The sequence below is a fragment of the Antennarius striatus genome, chromosome 4 (assembly GCF_040054535.1).
Source record: "Antennarius striatus isolate MH-2024 chromosome 4, ASM4005453v1, whole genome shotgun sequence".
Taxonomy (NCBI): Eukaryota; Metazoa; Chordata; class Actinopteri; order Lophiiformes; family Antennariidae; genus Antennarius; species Antennarius striatus.
In genome coordinates this window covers 3,846,843-3,867,512 of record NC_090779.1, presented here as the reverse complement: position 1 = coordinate 3,867,512, position 20,670 = coordinate 3,846,843, and the positions used below count along the sequence as shown (strand labels likewise).

At 42.1% G+C, this 20,670-nt stretch overlaps 1 protein-coding gene across 1 annotated transcript in view; it reads left to right on the top strand.

Annotated features, from left to right (window-relative positions):
- The window catches only part of ntrk3a (neurotrophic tyrosine kinase, receptor, type 3a), a 193,639-nt gene that overhangs the window by 104,940 nt on the left and 68,029 nt on the right, over positions 1 to 20,670 (top strand). The window contains exons 8-12 of the mRNA XM_068312056.1: positions 6,125 to 6,237; positions 6,716 to 6,899; positions 14,699 to 14,722; positions 16,266 to 16,312; positions 19,635 to 19,737. Of these exons, the coding sequence (XP_068168157.1) occupies positions 6,125 to 6,237; positions 6,716 to 6,899; positions 14,699 to 14,722; positions 16,266 to 16,312; positions 19,635 to 19,737 (471 nt within the window). The remainder of the gene's footprint in view (positions 1 to 6,124; positions 6,238 to 6,715; positions 6,900 to 14,698; positions 14,723 to 16,265; positions 16,313 to 19,634; positions 19,738 to 20,670) is intronic.

The following is a 20,670-nucleotide window of genomic DNA, read 5'->3' as shown; positions in this document are numbered from 1 at the left end:
ATGACGCAGAGAGTAAGGATGTCAATGTGAATGCTAAGCTATTATCCGTGCTAAAATCACTGAGGAGGGAGAACAACAAGAAGATGATGGAAACTACGTCATTACCTGCCTTGAACAATCAGTGGGGAGAAAGGGAGAATGTTTAGCTCATGCAGAGGATCGGATTAGCCAGGGAGAGGAAGGATCTACCCTCCATGTGGCTGCCGGGCTACCTGCTGTGATAAGAGTCAGCTAGAGAAAAGATGTGAGGACTTGGAAAATTTTACAAGGAGGAATAATTTACGAATCTGGGATTATAGAAGATTTGGAGAAGGGAGATCAATTAAATGGACTACATCTTTCCTGAGGGAGCTGCTGGATTCACCACTAGACTGTCCAAATAGAAAGAGCCCATAAATGTCTTCAACAAAGCCCCACCACACAGACCTGCTATTTAGGAATGTCAAAACTGTGAAGATGTCCCGTTTACTTTTTTCTTTTTAACTTCATCTTGGATTGTTTTTTTTTTTGTTTGTTTTTTTTTTGTTAAAATAGAGGAATGGTCATATGTTTTGGGATGCAGGAGAATAAAGAGGTAAAGTTGAAGGGATAAAGATCATTCATTTAGTGTAAGAGGTGTCCACAATCCAAACAAGAGATAAAATATTATCTAAATTGAAAAATAAAAATGCCCGTATAGTTATAGTTAAATTTAAGTTATTACAATTAAAAAAAAGACAATGTGGAAGCAGATACTGAACAAGAACCATTTTCTTGTTCAGTTAAACAGGAAATTGATAAAATATATATTCAAGAAACACAAAAGTCTACTTATCTCAAGAAAAAAAAAATGTTGTAAAGTGGGCAGTAAAGCTTCAAAGTTACTTGCTTACAGGTTAAGAAATAAACAAAAAAAAACAAGCAGACTGTACACTCTACAAAATCAAATACCAGAGACTGAAGTGATATAATGTCAATAGGGAGAAGTTAAAAAATGCCCACTGTGTCTCTATCAAAACTATACTAACGAGAACAGTTAGACAATGATTTAAAAATAAACCGCTTTCTACAATGAATACCAACGTCAACAGGCACAGACGCACACATTGATATTCTTAGAGCTCAAGTGACTGTAGAAGAAATTAACAGCTATTACAAGACTTGGCTCCACGGTGCACTGGCGTCGTGCCTGGAGTGTCCCCCGCCTCAAGCCCTATGCCAGCTGAGATAGGCTCCAGCTCCCCGTGACCCGCAACAGCAGATTCAGCGGCAGAAAATTAATGAATGAATGAATTATAACACTCAAGATGGGTAGCTCCTCTGGCTCAGACGGTTTTACATGTGAGTGGTACTATGAGGGGAGCGGTAGAGCCCTCTCTACTGGATGGATGGATGGATGGATGGATGGATGGATGAATGGATGGATGGATGGATGGATGGATGAACCGGCGGATGGACGGACTGACAGAGAAATAGATAATACTGAGTCTTGTTGTCTAGGTGTGCAAAAACATTTGACAGGCAGGAATGTTTCCAAGCAATTGTTTGCTATCTTTATTGAACCCAGAATAAATGCCAGAATCCAAATATTAAAAGATTTTCAGGAGTGGGCTAAAATGAAACTGATTGGATTGGTTTAGTTTATGACATATACAGAATGAAGAGTTTGACATACTATTTCAAAATTTGCCAAAACAATTTTACCAGTATATAGTTCAAGTAGACCGTATACCGCTCCCAGAAGAATAGACTTTAAAAGAAGCATGCTGCCTCTAATTCATATATACATTTTCCTCTGTTGGTTCTGTTGGTGGTACCAGACAGACATATCAATGAAGGACAACACACAAATTATGAAATACAGTGGTCCCTCATTACTCGCAGTTAATGCGTTCCAGGAACCACCCACAAAAAAGAAATTCCACGATATAGCGACAAACTATTTTATCATTTACGGTAATTTAAACATTCATGAACCCTCCCCCTGCTGAGATTAAACCACCTTCTATCTCTATTACCTTTTTCCACACTCTAATAGACTGTTTAAAGCACTTCTGAGGGATTACTGTACTCTTTTCTCTCCAATTCACTTGTGTAAATGTATGTGAAAGACAATAAGTAACAAGGCAGTCATAGACTGCAACATCCCGCTACACCCCTGAATTCAACATTTTACCCTAACCTACACATTTTTGTGCCTCTGGCTTCCTGAAAATGTTTCTTTTTCTTTTGTGATTATATCTCATCAGGTTTCAGAGATGTGTACCTAAAAAGGGAGGCTTTGAACCAGAATTTTTTGACAATCTGTTTGACAATCCGAACAGAAACAGAATTGTAACATTTCCAGTTTTACGTTCCACCCACGAACTGACGTTCCTGGACTGGTTAGAACAAAAAAAAATGTGGTTCCTGAACCGTTTAATAATGTTCCTTGCAAATAAATAAGTAGGTAGCTTTAGGAATTTAAATTGGCAATTAAAGCAATTAGTTTACATATTGTAGGTTTGTCCTGACACAGATCCAGTTACAGAACAGAGAATGGAGTATCAGAGGGAGACGGAGAAGTTGCGGCAGCTTATGATGCAACTAACTTTGCGAATGTCAGAATGTAAGAGCTCACCGGGGAGCGAACACATGAAGCTCTGAACAAAGCGTCTGTTTCTGACAGAGCTTGTGACACCTCACATGAGAATTTGACTTGAAGATACCACGAACCTATCAGCATACATCACAGCCACAATGGAAAGGGTCGGAGTGACAAAGACTGCTGCGGCCCGTTCGCAGGGAACAGACACACATTGTCAGCGATAGAGGTGCAGGTTGTGTCCCAAAAAAAGGTTGTAAAACCGCCGATTGCTGTGTCAAATGGAGTACCCCTGTGTTCAACGGTCACAGCCAGAAGCAAGTAGTTTGTGACAGATGCAGAGAGTGAGAGGAGTTCTGTTTTTTTATGCTGCAAATTCTTCCAGAAATGAAAAAATAAATAGATAATTACAATTTTTTCATGTCACAAACATATTTTATTGCAAATACCTGGAATATCAATGTATTGCAACTTTTTATCTCGAAGCTGTTGAAGAAAAACAGCCTGTGGGGTCATGCTTGACCTCCCTTGTGGAAGAGTGGATGTAACAGTAAATTGTGCATCCAAGGGTTAAGCAAGTCCAGTTGATTCTTTTGGGTTGATATACTTCATGAGCATGTTTGGTTATGTTTAGTTTCTCATTTATGCATGTAGTTCAAAAGTGTGTTGAATATTCATGTAAAAAAATTTTATGCTCCACTTTAAAACTGCAGGCAGAGTAAAACAGTTATGGATGTGGAGTGTAAGTATGTCAGTGTCACATGTATCGTCAGTTTGCACTGATATACATCTGATAATACATCAAAAGGCTGTGATTTAAAAAGAGCAGGCGATTGAAAGAGTGACTTTAATGTAAGCAGTATGAGGTCCAGTGGCACCTGCTTCCTTCAGCAGCATTAATAATTTCAATGCATTTGAATTCAGTATTCCCTCGCTTATTCGCACTTCAAGATGCGCAGCTTCACTACATTGCAGATTTCCATCCATCCATTTTCAACCGCTTCATCCAGGCGATGCAAACCTGGAACTGCCTTGCTGTGTGGCGACAGCGCTACTCCCTGTGCCACTGTGCCACCCCATTTCAGATTTTAAAATTTTATTTTCATTTGGTGACTTTCCCCTGCCTCATGGCTCCAGCTCCCCGCGACAGCGGACAAAGCAGTAGACAATGCATGATGAATTAGTCACATGAGACCGTACACGCAAGCTATTGGTTGACAGCATCCATTTGCGCACTGCGTTCTGACACTCACGGTTCCTCCTGCAAGTTTACTTTTGCCTTGTGAAGTGGATTTTTTTCTTTGTGAAACAATTGCAATGGCTCCCAGATGTGCTGCAACTTGTAAGGTGATTTAGTATTAGTGAGGGGAGGTTTCATAAACATTTAAATTATACGTAAGTAATGAAATAATTGGTTGCTATATTGCAGATTTTCATTTTCCTCGGGTGGTCCTGGAACACATTAACCGCGAGTAATGAGGGATTACTGTATTGAAAATTTTCCCTCATGAAAGCCTGACACATATCACAACACATTCATCATCTTACACCCCTGCATCTGTTGTCCATCTGGACATAGTTGGAAAGCTTATGAAGAATGTTGTTGGGTATCTGCGTTCTGCAGGCATCTTGTTAATGACGAATTAGCATTATGCAGTGTCTCCCTTATAAACACAACCAACATTACTCACGACAGAACCACAAAACCAGTCAGTCCCTTCGAAGTGAGCTATAAAGCTTACATGCCAGATGTATGCCAGAAAAGATCTAAGCTGTTTGCCAGACAGCCAGATGAATGTGTAAAACTGTTTTTACTGAGAGTTTATTTCTTGTAAAAGGACTTAAACCCTGTCCAGGGTTTAAGTCCTTTTACATCCTTTTACAGATGCTTTTTTTTTAATGTTGGTTTTGCCCAGGTTTTCCCCTGCAGATACCACTGGTAATATTTTCACCCATTATGAGCCACTCCACTGTGACTGAAGTTACTAAACATCTTGAAATGTTAGGCCTGTGATGGTGTGCTTATCTCTAGTTTCTGCCACAGAACTTAGATATTGATTCATTTCATTTTCAGCTTCTCATTTAAATGAATAGAACAAGGGGTATAATTTTGAATATAGAGCCTGTGTGCGAAATCATTTACTTTAGGGCACATAATTATAATGTATGAAACACACTACACCACAACATTGTACTTTAAATTAATTGATTTTTGAAAGGGGCAATATGGTGGCACAGTGGCACTTTTGCCTCATCGGAAGAAGGTTTCTGGTTTGATTCTTTTCTGAGTGGAGTTTGTATGTTCTGCTTGGGTTCCCTCTGGGTTCTGCGGCTTCCTCCCAACTCCAGAAACATGGAGCTTATGTGAATTAGGTGCACGTGTGAGCATGAATGGTGATTTGTCTTTCATTTGGCTCCATGATGAGCTGACATCTTAGCCAGTGTGTATGCCACCTATCGCCCATAGCCAGCTGGGATAGACTCCAGTAGACCCAGCAGGAGTGAATGTGTCCAGCAGTAGGGAATGGTGTCTCTGCTGTAGTGATGGCCATGCTGAAAGAGCTGCTGTCCGAGACGCTGAATGAGTGCTGGAATCCGTTTTGTTGGTTTGTATCCTCACAAGATAGCATTCATTAAATAAATAGCACCAAATCGAGATTATTTCCAGTAACTATACTTACTAATGAGTCGCTTCATTTTCACGGAGGAGAATGTCAAATACAGTACAGTGCGGCCTCCGTCTTTGCGGTTAATACATTCCAGGAACACATTAACCACAATGAATTCCGCGATAGAGCGATAAACTATCTATTATTTACGGTAATTTAAACATTCATGACCTTACTCATACTGATATTAAACCACCTTCTACCTGTATTACCTTTTCCCACACTCTTATTGACTGTCTTATGCATTTTTGTGTCTCAAGTAAGTCCAAGACTCACAGAACCGAGGGCACTTCCGGATGCCGTCAGCCAATAGAAGGCTCGTACGGTATCACGTGACTGCCTATCAAAAATTTGTGATGCGGTGAAGTCGCAAGCTTTGATGCGCAAATACGCGAGGGCGCACTGTATTACTGTTTTCTTTTGCTTTGGAACCAAAGTTGAAAACAAGGCTTTTAGTTACGGCTTGTTCATAGGTTACATTGTGAAGGTGGGGATCAATAAAACACAGAATCTGTATCCATGTCCAAATTCACATCAGATTAACACATATACATCCATCTCTGTCCCTTCATGAAGTAAAAAATTGAGAATGGTGATCATTCATTCATTCATTTTCTTCCACGTATCTGTTTTGTTCTCATTTGGACATTAATATCTTAAACTGAGAGAAACCAGAGAGCATCACACACACGTCGACACTCAGCTCAGGGATTGGAACAGATTGCGTGTTAAAATGATAATAGATGATGGTGTTACCTCTTATATTGTAGTAATACAGGAGGTAAATGATGTCATCTTCATTGTAATGTAGGAACAAGTGTCAGTGTAAAACATCCACACAGGTGTCTTCCTTTTGTTCTGTTCTAAAGTGAACTTTGTTTGGTCTCGTCAGTTCCTCCCTCAATCGTGAAGCTGAAGGAGCCAGAGCGACGCCATGACACATGCATAGAGTTCACTGTTCGAGGGTCACCCCATCCCACTTTGCGGTGGTTCTACAGAGACAAGGTGTGTTTGATAAACCATATCAATAATAACTATGACAATATGCTTTGTTCAAATGTTTGACTGAGATATACAATAGCAAAGAAACAAATGCATACTTGATTTCAAAATGAAACTGCATTTCTATGAAAACATTACATCCATTTACAAGACGAAGTGTGTGCAGTTTTGAATAAAAATGTAATTATTAGTGTATAAATAAACTTTGCATTTACTTCTTAACATGAGGCAATATTTAAGTCATAATAATAATAATAATAACAATAATAATGTGGCAAATACTTTTGTATATGGGTAGAGTGTTGTGTCAGAATTGTGATCTTGCCAGAAACATTTTTAATTAAAGAAAGCAGATGTACAAAAGATTCTATCCTTATTCCTATCCCTCTTGGTCATAGAGCACAAAAGAACCTTAAGAATAGATTTTGGTGACATGGAGATGTCATTGTACATTATCTACCCTTCTTTTCTCACCATTCAGGAAATTACCCACACTGAGTATGTGCGCCCTGATATGGATATCTATCAGGACTACATAGAGGGCTGCCTTACATTTAAAAACCCAACACACCACAACAATGGCAATTACACCTTGGAGGCCACCAACTACTTGGGTGTGGCTGTCAGTACTGTGTACGGACACTTCCTTGACCAGCCTTTTGATGGTAAGTTTGGACTTTTGAGTTGCATCTTATGCTACAAACCTCAGCAATGTGCCGTTAGCTTCTTCAGATCAGCAAAACAGAAATACAATTTTGTGGGGGGTTTTTTCTTTTTCTTTTTACATAATAAAGTAATAAGAAGCTATTTGGGATTTACAGCTGTGTGAAGTATTGGTTTTAATCTCTAATCTATGCAATGCTGACATGTCCATCCATCCATCTATCTTCCACCGCTTATCCGTAGTCGGGGGCAGCAGCTTCAACAGGGAGCACCAAACTTCCCTTTCCCCGGCCACATCCACCAGCTCTGACTGGGGGATCCCAAGGTGTTCCCAGGCCAGTGTTGAGATATAATCCCTCCACCTGGGCCTGGGTCTGCCCCGAGGTCTCCTCCCAGCTGGACGTGCCAGAAACACCTCCCTAGGGAGGTGTCCTGGAGGCATCCGCACCAGATGCCCAAACCACCTCAACTGACTCCTTTCCACTCGAAGGAGCAGCAACTCTACTCTGAGCCCCTTGCGAACAGCAGTGTTGCTCACCTTATCTCTAAGAGAGACACCAGCTATCCGTCTGAGAAAGCCCATTAAAGCCGCTTGTATCCGCGATCTCGTTCTTTCTGTCATGACCCATCGCTCATGACCATGGGTGAGGATAGGAACGAAGATTGAACGGTAGATGATGAGCTTTGCCTCTCGGCTTAGCTCCCTCTTTGTGACAACAGTGCTTTAAAGCGACTGCAATACTGCTCCTGCTGCCCCAATTCTCCGTTCAATCTCACGCTCCATTGTTCCCTCACTCATGAACAGGACCCCAAGATACTTAAACTCCTTCACTTGTGGAAGGACCTCATTCCGCACTCGGAGAAGGCAGTCCACCGGTTTCCTGCTGAGGACCATGGCCTCAGATTTGGAGGTGCTAATCCTCATCCCCGCCGCTTCACACTCGGCTGCAAACCGGACCAGTGAGTGCTGTAGGTCACAGGCTGATGACGCAAACAGGACCACATCATCTGCAAAAAGCAGCGATGCAATCCTCAGGCCACCAAACTGTAAAGCCTCCTCACCACAACTACGCCTCGATATCCTGTCCATGAAAATCACAAACAGAATTGGTGATAAAGCGCAGCCCCGGCAAAGGCCAACAGCTAATTGGAACAAGTTCGACTTACTGCCGATAACCCGAACGCAGCTCTCACTTTGGGCATACAGGGATTGGATGGCCCTCAGGAGAGGCCCCCTCATACTCCCGCAGTACTTCCCACAGTATATCCCTGGGGACTCGATCATACGCCTTCTCCAAGTCTACAAAACACATGTAGACAGGATGGGCATACTCCCAAGCCCCCTCTAGGATCCCTGTGAGAGTAAAAAGCTGGTCCGTTGTTCCACGACCAGGACGGAACCCACATTGTTCCTCCTCAATCCGAGGCTCGACAATCGGCCGGACCCTCCTTTCCAGCACCTTGGAGTAAACTTTCCCAGGGAGGCTGAGGAGTGTGATGCCCCTGTAGTTGGCACACACCCTCTGGTCCCGCTTTTTAAAAAGAGGAACCACCACTCCAGTCTGCCACTCTTTCGGCACTGTCCCAGACTTCCACGCAATGTTAAAGAGGCGTGTCATCCACGACAGCCCCTCAACACCCAGAGCCTTCAGCATTTCCGGGCGAATCTCATCAACACCCGGGGCTTTAGCACCGTGAAGTTGTTTAACTACCTCGGTGACTTCGCCCCGAGAGATTGACTCTGATCCCCATCATCCTCCAGCTCTGCCTCAGCAACAGAGGACGGGTCAGTTGGGGTAGTTGGATTCAGGAGTTCCTCAAAGTGTTCCTTCCACCGACCGACAACCTCCTCAGTCGTAGTCAACAGTGTCCTATCCTTGCTGTATACAGCTTGGATGGTCCCCTGTTTACCCCTCCTGAGGTGTCGGACAGTCCTCCAGAACAACTTTGGTGCCGTCCGATAGTCCTTCTCCATGGCCTCTCCAAACTCCTCCCACAACCTCTGTTTTGCCTCCATCACAGCCGAGGCTGCAATCCTTTTGGCCTGTCGGTACCCTGCAACTGCTTCAGGAGTCCCCAGGGACAACATGCCCCTGAAAGCCTCCTTCTTCAGTCGGACGGCTTCCATTATCACCAGGGTCCACCACGGTGTTCGAGGGCTACCACCCCTTGAGGCACCCAAGACCTTGAGACCACAGCTCTCAGCTGTAGCTTCAGCAATGGAAGCTTTGAACATGAACCATTCAGGTTCAATGCCCCCAGCCTCCACAGGGATGCCCGAGAAGTTCCTTCGGAGGTGTGAATTGAAGGCCTCACGGACTGAATCCTCCTCCAGACGTTCCCAGTTCACCCGCACTACTCATTTGGGCTTACCAGGTCTATCCAAAGGTTTCCTCCGCCAACGGACCCAATTCACCACCAGGTGGTGATCAGTTGACAGCTCTGCCCGTCTCTTCACCCAAGTGTCCAAAACACACGGTCGAAGGTCAGATGATACGATCACAAGATCAATCATTGACCTCCGACCCAGGGTGCTCTGGTACCAGGTACACTTGTGAGCATCCTTGTGTTCGAACATGGTGTTAGTTATGAACAATCCGTGGCTAGCATGGAAGCCCAACAACATAACACCGCTCGGGTTTAGATCAGGGAGGCCATTCCTCCCAATCACGCACCTCCAAGTGTCTCCATCATTGCCGACATGTGCATTGAAGTCCCCCAGGAGAACAATGGAGTCCCCTGCAGGGATCCCTTCAAGGACCCCATTTAGGGACCCCAATAAGGCCGAATACTCTGAACTGATATTTGGTGCATATGCACAAATAACAGTCAGAGTCCCCCCCCCCCACAGCCTTAAGGCGTAAGGAAGCGACCCTCTCATCCACCGAGGTAAACACAGCGGCGCCCAGCCAGGGGCTTGTGAGTATCCACACACCTGCCCTGCACCTCACGCCTGATGCAACTCCGGAGTAAAACAAGGTCCAACCCCTATCCAGGAGTTTGGATCCAGAACCGAGGCTATGCGTGGAGGTAAGCCCCACCAGATCCAACTGGTAACGCTCCACCTCCAACACAAGCTCCGGCTCCTTCCCTGCCAGTGAGGTGACATTCCATGTGCCTAAAGCCAACTTCTGCTGCCCAGGTCCAGTCCGTCGTGACCCCCTGTCGTCACTGCCACCCATATGGCAGCACACCCGACCCCATCGGTCTGCCCTGCGCGTGGTGGGTCCACAGGGGTGAGAAGAATCCACGTTGCCTTTTCGGGCTGAGCCCGGCCGGGCCCTGTGGCAGACCCGGCCACCAGGCGCTCGCTGACGGGCCCTCCGTCCAGGCCTGGCTCCAGACGTGGGCCCCGGGCTTCCTCCGGGCAGGGTCACATTTTTCCCTTTACGATTTGTCATGGGAATTTCTGAACCATTCTTTGTCTGGCCCTTCACCTGAGACCTGTTTGCCTTGGGTGACCCTACCAGGAGTACAAGACTCCCGACAACATAGCTCCCAGGATCCTTAGGGCACACAAACCTCTCCACCACGATAAGGTGATGGTTCCTTGGAGAGGAACCATCAATCGGTACATGCTGACATGTACCGATTGAAAAAGTACCAACCTCCCAACACCGTCAGATATTTTCATATTAGACTCAGAGCATGGACCCATAAAGCATTTCATTAAAAAGGCTTATATCTGTAAAAAAAAAAAATTCTTTTAAAATTTAGTAGGTGCTTCTTATAGATATATCAGATGTGCTCAATAGTCCAGAAATTATGGTACTTCTTCGTACAGAGTTACACATTCTGAACTGATTAACCTTTCATACAAAGCTGATTATGACGGGACAACAAAAATTTTTAATTCATTCACTGATTGTAGGACTTGGAAAGACCAAATATGCAGATTGTTGTCATAGGTATTGTTATTTACAATGTTAACATTCAGAATCGTCTGAGTTGTTTCTCAGTCATCCAGGCCAAGGTAAATCAAGAAGAGCAAAAATATTTTTTTAGGTTCGTTAATTATTATTAGTTTGACCTCATCAAAAGAGGCTTCTTAAATTCTGACTGACTGGTAAAGAGTACAAATTATTATTTCAAATGTACAAGCGTTCTGTGAAGCATCCTCTTGTAGGATTAACTCACTCTGTATGCTACAATAGCACCCAGCATGCTGGTGGCCGTTATGACATCATCATAGCATACAAAATTAGTAGAAATAGATGGACTAATTCATCATAAATAAGAAATTAAAGTTTCAACTCGGGGAATCATTTTGGGTCTTTGTGAAATAATGATACAAATAATATTGTACTGTTAGACCCAGTGTGACTCCTTTACTGAATTGAGATTCACAGCCTCTGAACTCTCTTGCATTACATTTCCCATGTGTGACACTGAAATATGTATTAATTAAAAGTAAGAAATACATAATATGCTATAACTGCAGCCTCTGCTGTGCAAAGATGTTTGCCAATCATGTTATTCCAAACATCTTACATGTAACACCATATACTGTAGATACTTACAATATGTTGGCTGAGACCGCTATAAAGGAGTTGAGCCACCTTGGAGGTCTTGAAGAACAACATAATAAACAAGTCCAGCGCACGTATGTTTATGAAACATCCAACTAAACAAGTGGCCAAATAATTAGAGTCTACATCTGAAAGAACTCCGGGTTCAAAGGCTGTTTTTAGGGCTGGAATCCCCTCCATTCTCTGAAGAAACTGAACACACAAAATTACATGGCATTATAGTAATTAGATTACTCAAGGGTCAAGTACTGACGCAACAGATATCGAGCAGAGTAAGGACAGTGAGTAAGTCTAATCATTGCCCTATTAGAAGAAGAAGAAAAATTATAATTTATTAATCCTGAAACAGGAAATTCTCTTTACACTCTCCAATTAGACATGCACATGTACACAGAGTAATGGGTCGCGTGACGGATCGAGCCCCAAATGAACAGCTTGTAGGGGGGATGACGCCTTACTCAAGGGTGCCTCGGCAGTGGCGGGGAGGTGTGCTGATGCCTCCCACTGTCAGCTCACACTCCTGAGGATGTCTTGGCGGGAGTGGGAATCGAGCCACCGATGATGGGCAATGTCTGATCTTCAAGACATCTGCTCTACCGCTGAGCCACTGCCGCCCCAAAGATGAAGTCAAAGTGTCTTAATAATGACAAAGACCAGACTGAGATTGTTTGGACATGTCCAGAGGAGAGATCGTGATTATATTGGTAGAAGGATGCTGAGTTTTGAACTGCCAGGCAGGAGGCCTAGAGGAAGACCTAAGAGGAGGTTTATGGATATAGTAAAAGAGGACATGAAGGTAGTTGGTGTGAGAGAAGGGATGCAGAAGACAGGTATAGATGGGGGCGAATGATTCACTGTGGCGACCCCTGATGGGAAAACCAGAAAGGAAAAGAAGATCTGTATTCACTTACCTCCATGTCCATGCAATTGAGAACTTTTCTTTAGCAAAGTTCCATAATTAACTTTTGTTTTCCTGCCATAATCAGCTTTTTTGAAAGCGTAAACTGCTAAAAACGTGTTACAGAAGTGTATCATGATTTCTGGACAATTGAACACATCTGAATATAAGCTGCACTAACTAAATTTTAAAAGAAAGACTGTACATATATAGGCTGGATCTGTCATTCAGCTGATGGTGTGCAGTTGTTGTAACATTAAATATTTTGATAAATTCAGTTTCACCATCGATTCATTGATACCAAGCTTCCATGCCAGATACATTGTCTTAAAAGTTGCATCAAGCTAGGAAGGAGATGGAGAGCATAAATAAACAGGGTCAAAGATCCGAGGATCTGTCATGAGCACTTTACCAGATTATCGTGCAATTATGGCACTCGCAAAAAGTAAACACTATTAGAAGTGATAGAAAGGTCAATTGATTTGAATTGAAACAATGTCGTTATCATTGGAAACTGAAGCGTGTTCCCAGTGAACCCACCTGGGGGTGTAATTATTCCATATAATTACCACCCGATGTACAAGGAGGATGAGAGTTTGGACATCTAGCAACTCATCCCAGGTGTCTTCATCTGAATCACATTCTGACAGAGATATCAAACTAGTTATAATGTCCCGTTTTGGTTTACTATGTGTATGGAAAAATTAATCGTGCTACCGATGCTAACACGCTAGCCCGTCAATGGGATTTTCCATTATATGTTAGTATTGAGCTAGCTGCCATTCGTTTCTGTTGGACTGTGTGGAGTTAAGAACAACTGTAGTTTATATTAATATGTCTTGTATTTACGAATGTATAAGGATCAGGGCCTGACATGCTTTGTATGTTTTATTTCAATGTCACAGAAAATAAAATTACCTGTCTATCACTTTTGATATTGTTTACTTTTTGCGTCTGCCATAATCGCGTGATAATCTGGTCATAAAAACATTTATTAAATGTCTCCAGTAACTCCAGACATTAATTGATTATCCACTAAACCTTGGGAATTCAGAATAAATATTATGGGTTGTCCAAAAATGACCTTACTTTCAAATCATCCGAGATGAAGTGCTCATGACAGATCATTGGATTCTTGGTTATATTGACCCGGTTTATCCATGCTCTCCATCTCTTTCCTAGCTTCCCAGAAGGTATTCTGCAGAATGATAGGTTCTTGTCTTTGTTTTTTCTTGATGTTCTGTTGACACAGCTGTTCACCTCGCAGGTAACCATTATATTTATAGAGTTGATCGTGTCGTGGATCGCATTGTCTTCTATGGCTGCCAAGCTAAGTTGGTCACCAATGATGTATGAGGCCCATGTGACCACTGAACGCGGAAGCTGCTGCAGCGCAGATTTTAAGCTTTTCTGACCAAAGGGATGATGCTACACATATAAAATTTATTTTTTCTTCTATTTTTCATAATGGTGTTTTATCCCAGCTCTTATTTATCAAAAAGTAATTTTGGTTAATAACTTGTAGGGTTCCTTCATGTTCCTTAATTCATGGAGTAGCACTGCCTCACAACAAAATGTTTCTGACGCTGACGCTTGGTGACGCAGCTGATGAGATTCATACAACTTTTATTTCTGTATCCACTAGTAAGAGTGGATGATACTTTGTGTTCTTTATCATTTGCTAGCTTTGTGTGTTTTTATAAGCAGGATAGTTTGGTTTCAGCTTAGGCATTTAAATTTCAAGTGCTACTCAGTTTCAACTAACTGCTGTGTATAGTAATGAAAGAAATGTCAACAGACATTTGTACACATTTGCAGTGATGGGCCATGATAACAGGTATTCTCTTAAATGTTTGCTATAACAATTCCATTCAGATGATTTATATACAGCAACACACTGGTGAAATTCTGATCTACATGATAATTAATACACAAAGGAATGTAAAACAGGAACCCTGTAACCCCAATTTCGTGTGTGAATAAATGTTGTCATTGAATGTAGCATTGCAGTCAATTTGTGAGGCCTCTTGTTGAACTCTGGTCAAGGCAGTTCACAGCGTTCTTCTCACATGGGCGTAAAATTATGTGAGTACTGTCTGCCTCCCCTCAGCAGCATTCAGATTGTGTTTTTACTTGAAGAGGTGGTGAACTCAAGCTTATATTAGTCCAGGTGTGAATGAAATGTGGAGACTAGTGAGGACTTAGTCTATGTTTAGACACAAGGTGATGCTTGTGTAACTGTTATTTCTGCTTTTCCCCTTTGTTACTTCACACACGTCTTCTTCTTAACAGTTCTTTTGCATTGAAATATTGAAATATTCATGTGTGTATTCATGCTGTGCATCTTTTCTGTCTTAATCTTTTTATTTCATAGGGCCAGAAACCGATTACGATTATGGTGAGTGTTTTATATACGTGTGTGTGTGTGTGTGTGTGTGTGTGTGTATTTTTTTCAGATGCATGTCTGTGATTACTGTATTGCAAAAACTTTTGTTTTTGAAGCTCTTTCCACCTGTACCTTTTATGAACGAAGCTTAGGCCATGTACACATACACATATTTTTGAAAGGCATCTTATTTTTTTCCTGAATAGAAAAAAAATTGAGTCCACACGTCCAGAAGGCAGCGCATCCCGGTCTGACCCAGAACTGGCGTTGGCCTCATTGGCGAGGAACGAATAATTGAATAAATAAATGTATAAACTTTATGATTCATAAAGAAAGAAACAGCCGAAAAATATTCAGCCAAGCATGTTTATCAACACGTCTTCAACGTGGAGCTGCAATATGTCAGAAAATAGCAGGTTTTAACGCTCAGTTTGGCCGGCGTTTTAAAAAAGTTCTGTTTTTGTCCCGGACACATGTATTGTCATATGGATGGACGGCGTAATCGTCAGAAAAAAGTTGTGTTTTCAAAAAGATCCTGCTACGTGTGGACGGGGCCTTAGTATTTCTTACACTATATATCACATTTAGGTTTCATGTCAGTTCAGTTCTCCTTATTTATTGTTTTCTTTTTTCCCTTTTACACCAATAATAAACCATTTATATAAAACTTAATTCCAAGTTTACTCCAGACTTCTAGCAATTGCACAAGAAGTCTACAATTTTAATTTCAAAATATCAGTTATATTTCAGTTGCCCGTTATGTTTTCCACTTTTACATGCCATGAAGTCTTTTGCTTAATTTTTCTGTGTATTTTCTCACATTAGTGGTGGGACTATTTTTAATTGTTAGTCCTGATAAGGTGGTGGCAAAGTAAAAGTGACAACCTGTCCTTTTTTTTTCTCCTGCCAAATGTCCTCTATTTGTATGCTTCTGTGCTTTTTCCTCTTTTTTATTAACAAGTTTTATTGTTGTTTTTTGCTTGAGGGACCTATAAGAATAAATGCAACAATAGACATCATTATTGCCTGAGTGACTACAGCAAACATGATTCTCAAGCAGTCTTTAGTTCCTTTTATTTAACATAAACTCCACTTTCAGCATTCAAACTATCTATGCATCAGTCAGCTCCCCTCAGATCTGCACAGCACTGCAATCGTTTCACTGAACTGAACACATCCCATGACAATATATATTTACCTCTCTCTTCTCTAATTTTTTTCTTACTGTAAGCATAAACATTATATCTGACACATTTGTACATGGCGCCACTGGAGATTTATGAAAAGCACTGTACCCTGTACCCATGTACCCTGCTTTTCTGCTATTCTGCCACATCTTCTCCAGGGATGCCTTCAATATGCATCACCTCAAATGTAGAAATTAGTATATTAAAGGAAAACTGAAGGACTTTTTAACTATGTTCATGTTTCCTTATACTATTCTTTTTATATCTCTGATTGTTTTATGTGTAATGAGAGTATCCCTGCTGAACCGACAGTACAACAAGCCATAGAGATAATCATCACAGTCTGTATCTTCTTATTTTTCTGTCAGTAACTCCGACTGCTGAGACTCTTAAACCCAGAGAAGATACTTTTGGGGTGAGTTATTCAAAAAATTTAAATATTTGGTGTTTGGTTCCCATTTTTGTTTGTGCTTCTTCCATTGGCTACAACCAGGAGAATAACTTAATAAATTAATTACAAAAAGGACATATCACTACTAGGGCAGCATTCAGGTCATCAAGGCAGAGCAGCAGGTTTCTCAGAAATCCACAAGATCATTTTTTTCCAAGAGTTTTCTAACCAATATTGTCCAGAGTGTTTGGTGGCTAAACTATACATCTAGAAGAAATTATTATTCCTGTCTTGCTGACAGAGCAACATAGTGTATGGTAAAAATATCAGACAAGAGGAATTTGTGAATGTTGTTGTCAAGAACTGGGGGGAAAAAAAACACCAAGAAAGTTTCATACAAAATGAAGCATTTGGATCTCAGTGGGACTAAAAACCTCTAGCAAACTGCCTGAAGCATGGAGTGAAAATCACAAATGCTGAATACATCCCCCCCGGATGGTCTGACATTAGAACCACCAGTGACTTGCGGTGAGATTCATGACCGGTGAGGCACTGATTTCATCATAATTAGATTTACAAAAATATGAACCTACAGTTTAGCTTATTCACCAATTAATTAGCAACAGCTCATTTTTAACGTCTCAGAGCACAATTATTTACAGATACAAACCAACACACAATTAGCACATTTGATAAAAAAAAACACTGTCTTGTTTCCTACATGTTTGCTTATAAGTTACGTTTACTTATAAATGAGGTCCATTTTTAAAGTAAGGGAAGGTGAGCGGAAAACAAATGAATGGCTGCACTTGACTCGCTGATAGATTGTAGTTCACTGTCACTTCTTCTACGGCCAAGGAAGAAGACTCCTTGGCCGAATCCCTGGGATCACCAGCGCCCCCTACCATGAAAAAGGGGAACTATGTGCCTCACTTCATGCCTTTTCCAAGCGGTTTTTAGGACCGCTCAACTCATGACAGACATTACACACATTCATGGTGGCATGTGAGGCCGTGCCTCGCCTGCCTCACCTGACCGCACGTCACTCAGAACCACCCTTAACTCCAACCATCACTCTGTGTATTTCTTTGTCCACAACATTCCACAATATCGTAGCAACATAGAATCTTCTTCTTTTCCTTTCGGCTTTCCCCTTCAGGGGTCATCACAGCGAATCATTTGCCTCCATCTAAACCAGTCTTCTGCATCCTCTTCTCTCACACCAGCTACCTTCATGTCCTCTTTCACTACATCCATAAACTTCCTCTTTGGTCTTCTTCGAGGCCTCTTGTCTGGCAGTTCAAAACTTAGCATCCACCAATTTATTCAACCAATGTATTCACTATATCTCCGGACATGTCCAAACCATGTCTGACCTCTCTGACTTTATCTCTACAACCTCTAACATGTGCTGTTCCTCTGATGTACTCATTCCTGATCCTGTCCATCCTGGTCACTCCCAAAGAGAACCTCAGCATCTTCATCTCTGCTACCTCCAGCTCTGTCTCCTGTCTTTTCCTCAGTGACACTGTCTCTAGACCAAACAACATCCCTTCATTTTAGCTAAAACTCTTCTATCACACATCACACCTGACACTTTTCTCCACCCGTTCCATCCTGCCAGGACACTCTTCCTCACCTCTTTTCCACACTCTCCATTGCTCTGGACTGTTGACCCTCACTAACCTTCCCTCTCATTCACACACATGTACTCTGTCTTACTGCGGCTAACCTTCATTCCTCTCCTTTCCAGGACAAACCTCCACCTCTCTAACTTCTCATCCACCTGTTCCCTGCTCTCACGACAGATCACAATGTCATCTGCAAACATTATAGTCCATGGAGATTCCTGTCTAATCTCGTCTGTCAGCCTGTCCATCACTATAGCAAACAAGAAGGGGCTCAGAGCTGATCCCTGATGCAGTCCCACCTCCACCTTGAACTCCTCTGTCACACCTACAGCACACCTCAACACTGTCTTACAGTCCCCATACATGTCCTGCACTGCTCTAAAATACTTCTCTGCCACTCCAGACTTCCTCATACAATACTACAGTTCCACTCTGAGCACCCTGTCATAAGCTTACGCCAGATCGACAAAAACACAATGCAGCTCCCTCTGGCCTTCTCTGTACTTCTCTATCAACATCCTCAAATCAAATACTGCATCCGTAGTACTCTTTTTTGGCATGAAACCATGCTGCTGCTCACAAATGCTCACTTCTGCCCTTAGTCTAGCTTCACCTACTCTTTCCCATAACTTCATTGTATGGCTCATCAGCTTTATTCCTTTGTAGTGTCCACAAATCTGCCTTGTTCTTGAAAATGGGCACCACCATGCTTCTCCATTCTTCAGGCATCTTCTCACTATCCTGTTGAACAACCCAGTCAGAAACTTTACTGCCACTTCTCCCAGACACTTCCATACCTCCACAGGTATATCATCAGGACCGAATGCCTTTCCAATCCTCATCCTCTTGGATGCCCTCCTCACTTCATCCTGACTAATCAACAGCCACCTCTTCTTGTCTTTATTCAGTGTGCTAGTGTTCATGTGTGTTTGTGGATTTGTATTACTCACAACATATCTCTGCTCACAAGTGTTCAAGCTGCTGTAATTACCTGCCTTTGTGCTTCTTTAATTGTAAGTGTATGTACATTATGTTTCATCATAAATGTGTGGATTTTCTCACTTGCAGCCATCTAAGTGTCATTGTTTGACAAATTCACTGTTCTGTCCTTAAATGTCAATATTTCTAACACACAAATGAGAGAACGACTTTACTTGAACTTATTGACACAGTCCTACATATATTGTGCTCAAACTCACAATTTTATTGTAAAGGATTCTAATGTGATTTTTGGTGTTTAAATATTCACGGCATATTTCTTAGAAATCTGGTTTACTCATTGCACCACTCCAAATATTCACACACGTGTATATGCTGTACACACACACACACACACACACACACACACACACACACACACACACACACACACACACACACACATATATATATATATATCCTATAGACAGGCACGCACAAAAAAACACACACACACAGTGCCTTTAGATAATTGGAGGTAGAGTTGCAGGCAGCTCTCATGTAGGGCGCACCATTAGCAGTTTGATGGGGATGGTGTCTTGCTCAAGGGCACCTCGGCAGTGCTCAGGAGTTGAACTGGCCCCTCCCACTGCCAGCTCACAATCCAAATATTTTGACTCACATGAGTCTTGAACAGGCAACCCTCCAGTTCCTGGGCCCAAGGCTGCGTGGACTGAGCTACTGCTGCCCTGTTACGACGTGTCTAAGTGCATCTGGTGTCCTCTTTGGTCCTGTAGGTATCCATTGCGGTAGGCCTGGTGGGCTTTGCCTGTGTGATGCTGGTTGTTGTCTTCCTTCTCATCAACAAGTATGGGCGACGATCCAAGTTTGGCATGAAAGGTAAGAATCCAGTTTGTCTTGTTCCGCTTGTTCAGAGATGATCTATCACAGGGGTATTCAATTAAAATTCATGGAGGTCCGGTTATAAAAATTTCCTCTTCGTAATAGGTCCAAACCCAAGTCCAGTTTGTGTCTCATAGCCGGTCCCTATGCCCACATTATCATTTATTATACATTTTCAATGCAGGATATGTTTAAATGAGTGCACAGCTAGCTCTTTTACCTCACCATAAATAAAAGTAGACCCAGGCAAATAAATATCTAACCTTTATGTTAGATTGAAGAACACACAAACCTCAGAATTAAAAAAATAAAAGGGCAAAAAGAGCTGAATAATCCTTTTTCACGTAGATTAAAGATATCTCAGCCTAAAAAACTGAAGGCCTACACCTCAAGTAAAAAAACATTAACATGTTCAGAAAGCATGAATAAAAACTGGTCTTTCAGGGAAAAGTGAAAACAGAAAGGGGCATATGGCCTGCCAGTAATTTACTTGTACACAAGTAACCTTGTATACAAGGTGTGCGTGTGCAAAACGCGTGCCTGTGCACACCTTGTGCCTGTGCACACCTTGTGGTGGTGGTCACCTTGTGGTGGTCTCTGTTATTTGTGGTGACAGAGACCACTGGACTTTGTCAGCATCTCTTTTATTGCTGCATGTGTGTCCTCTCCTCTTGTGTTTCATGGTGGTGTTACATTCAGCAAAGAGCTCCTTATCTTTGTGAACGAACCTGATACACACAAAAGCTACAACTCATCAATGGCCACAGATATGCATGGTGCTCTCGGAATAGCTGCATCAAGTTGTTAATATTTCTGATTTTCTGGTTGCTGTTGAAGCTGACATTGGGAGTTTCTCCACACATCTCATCTTTCTGTTTTCCCTCAAACAATGTGTCAACAGCAGCTTTTAAGCACTTATTCACAATTGTC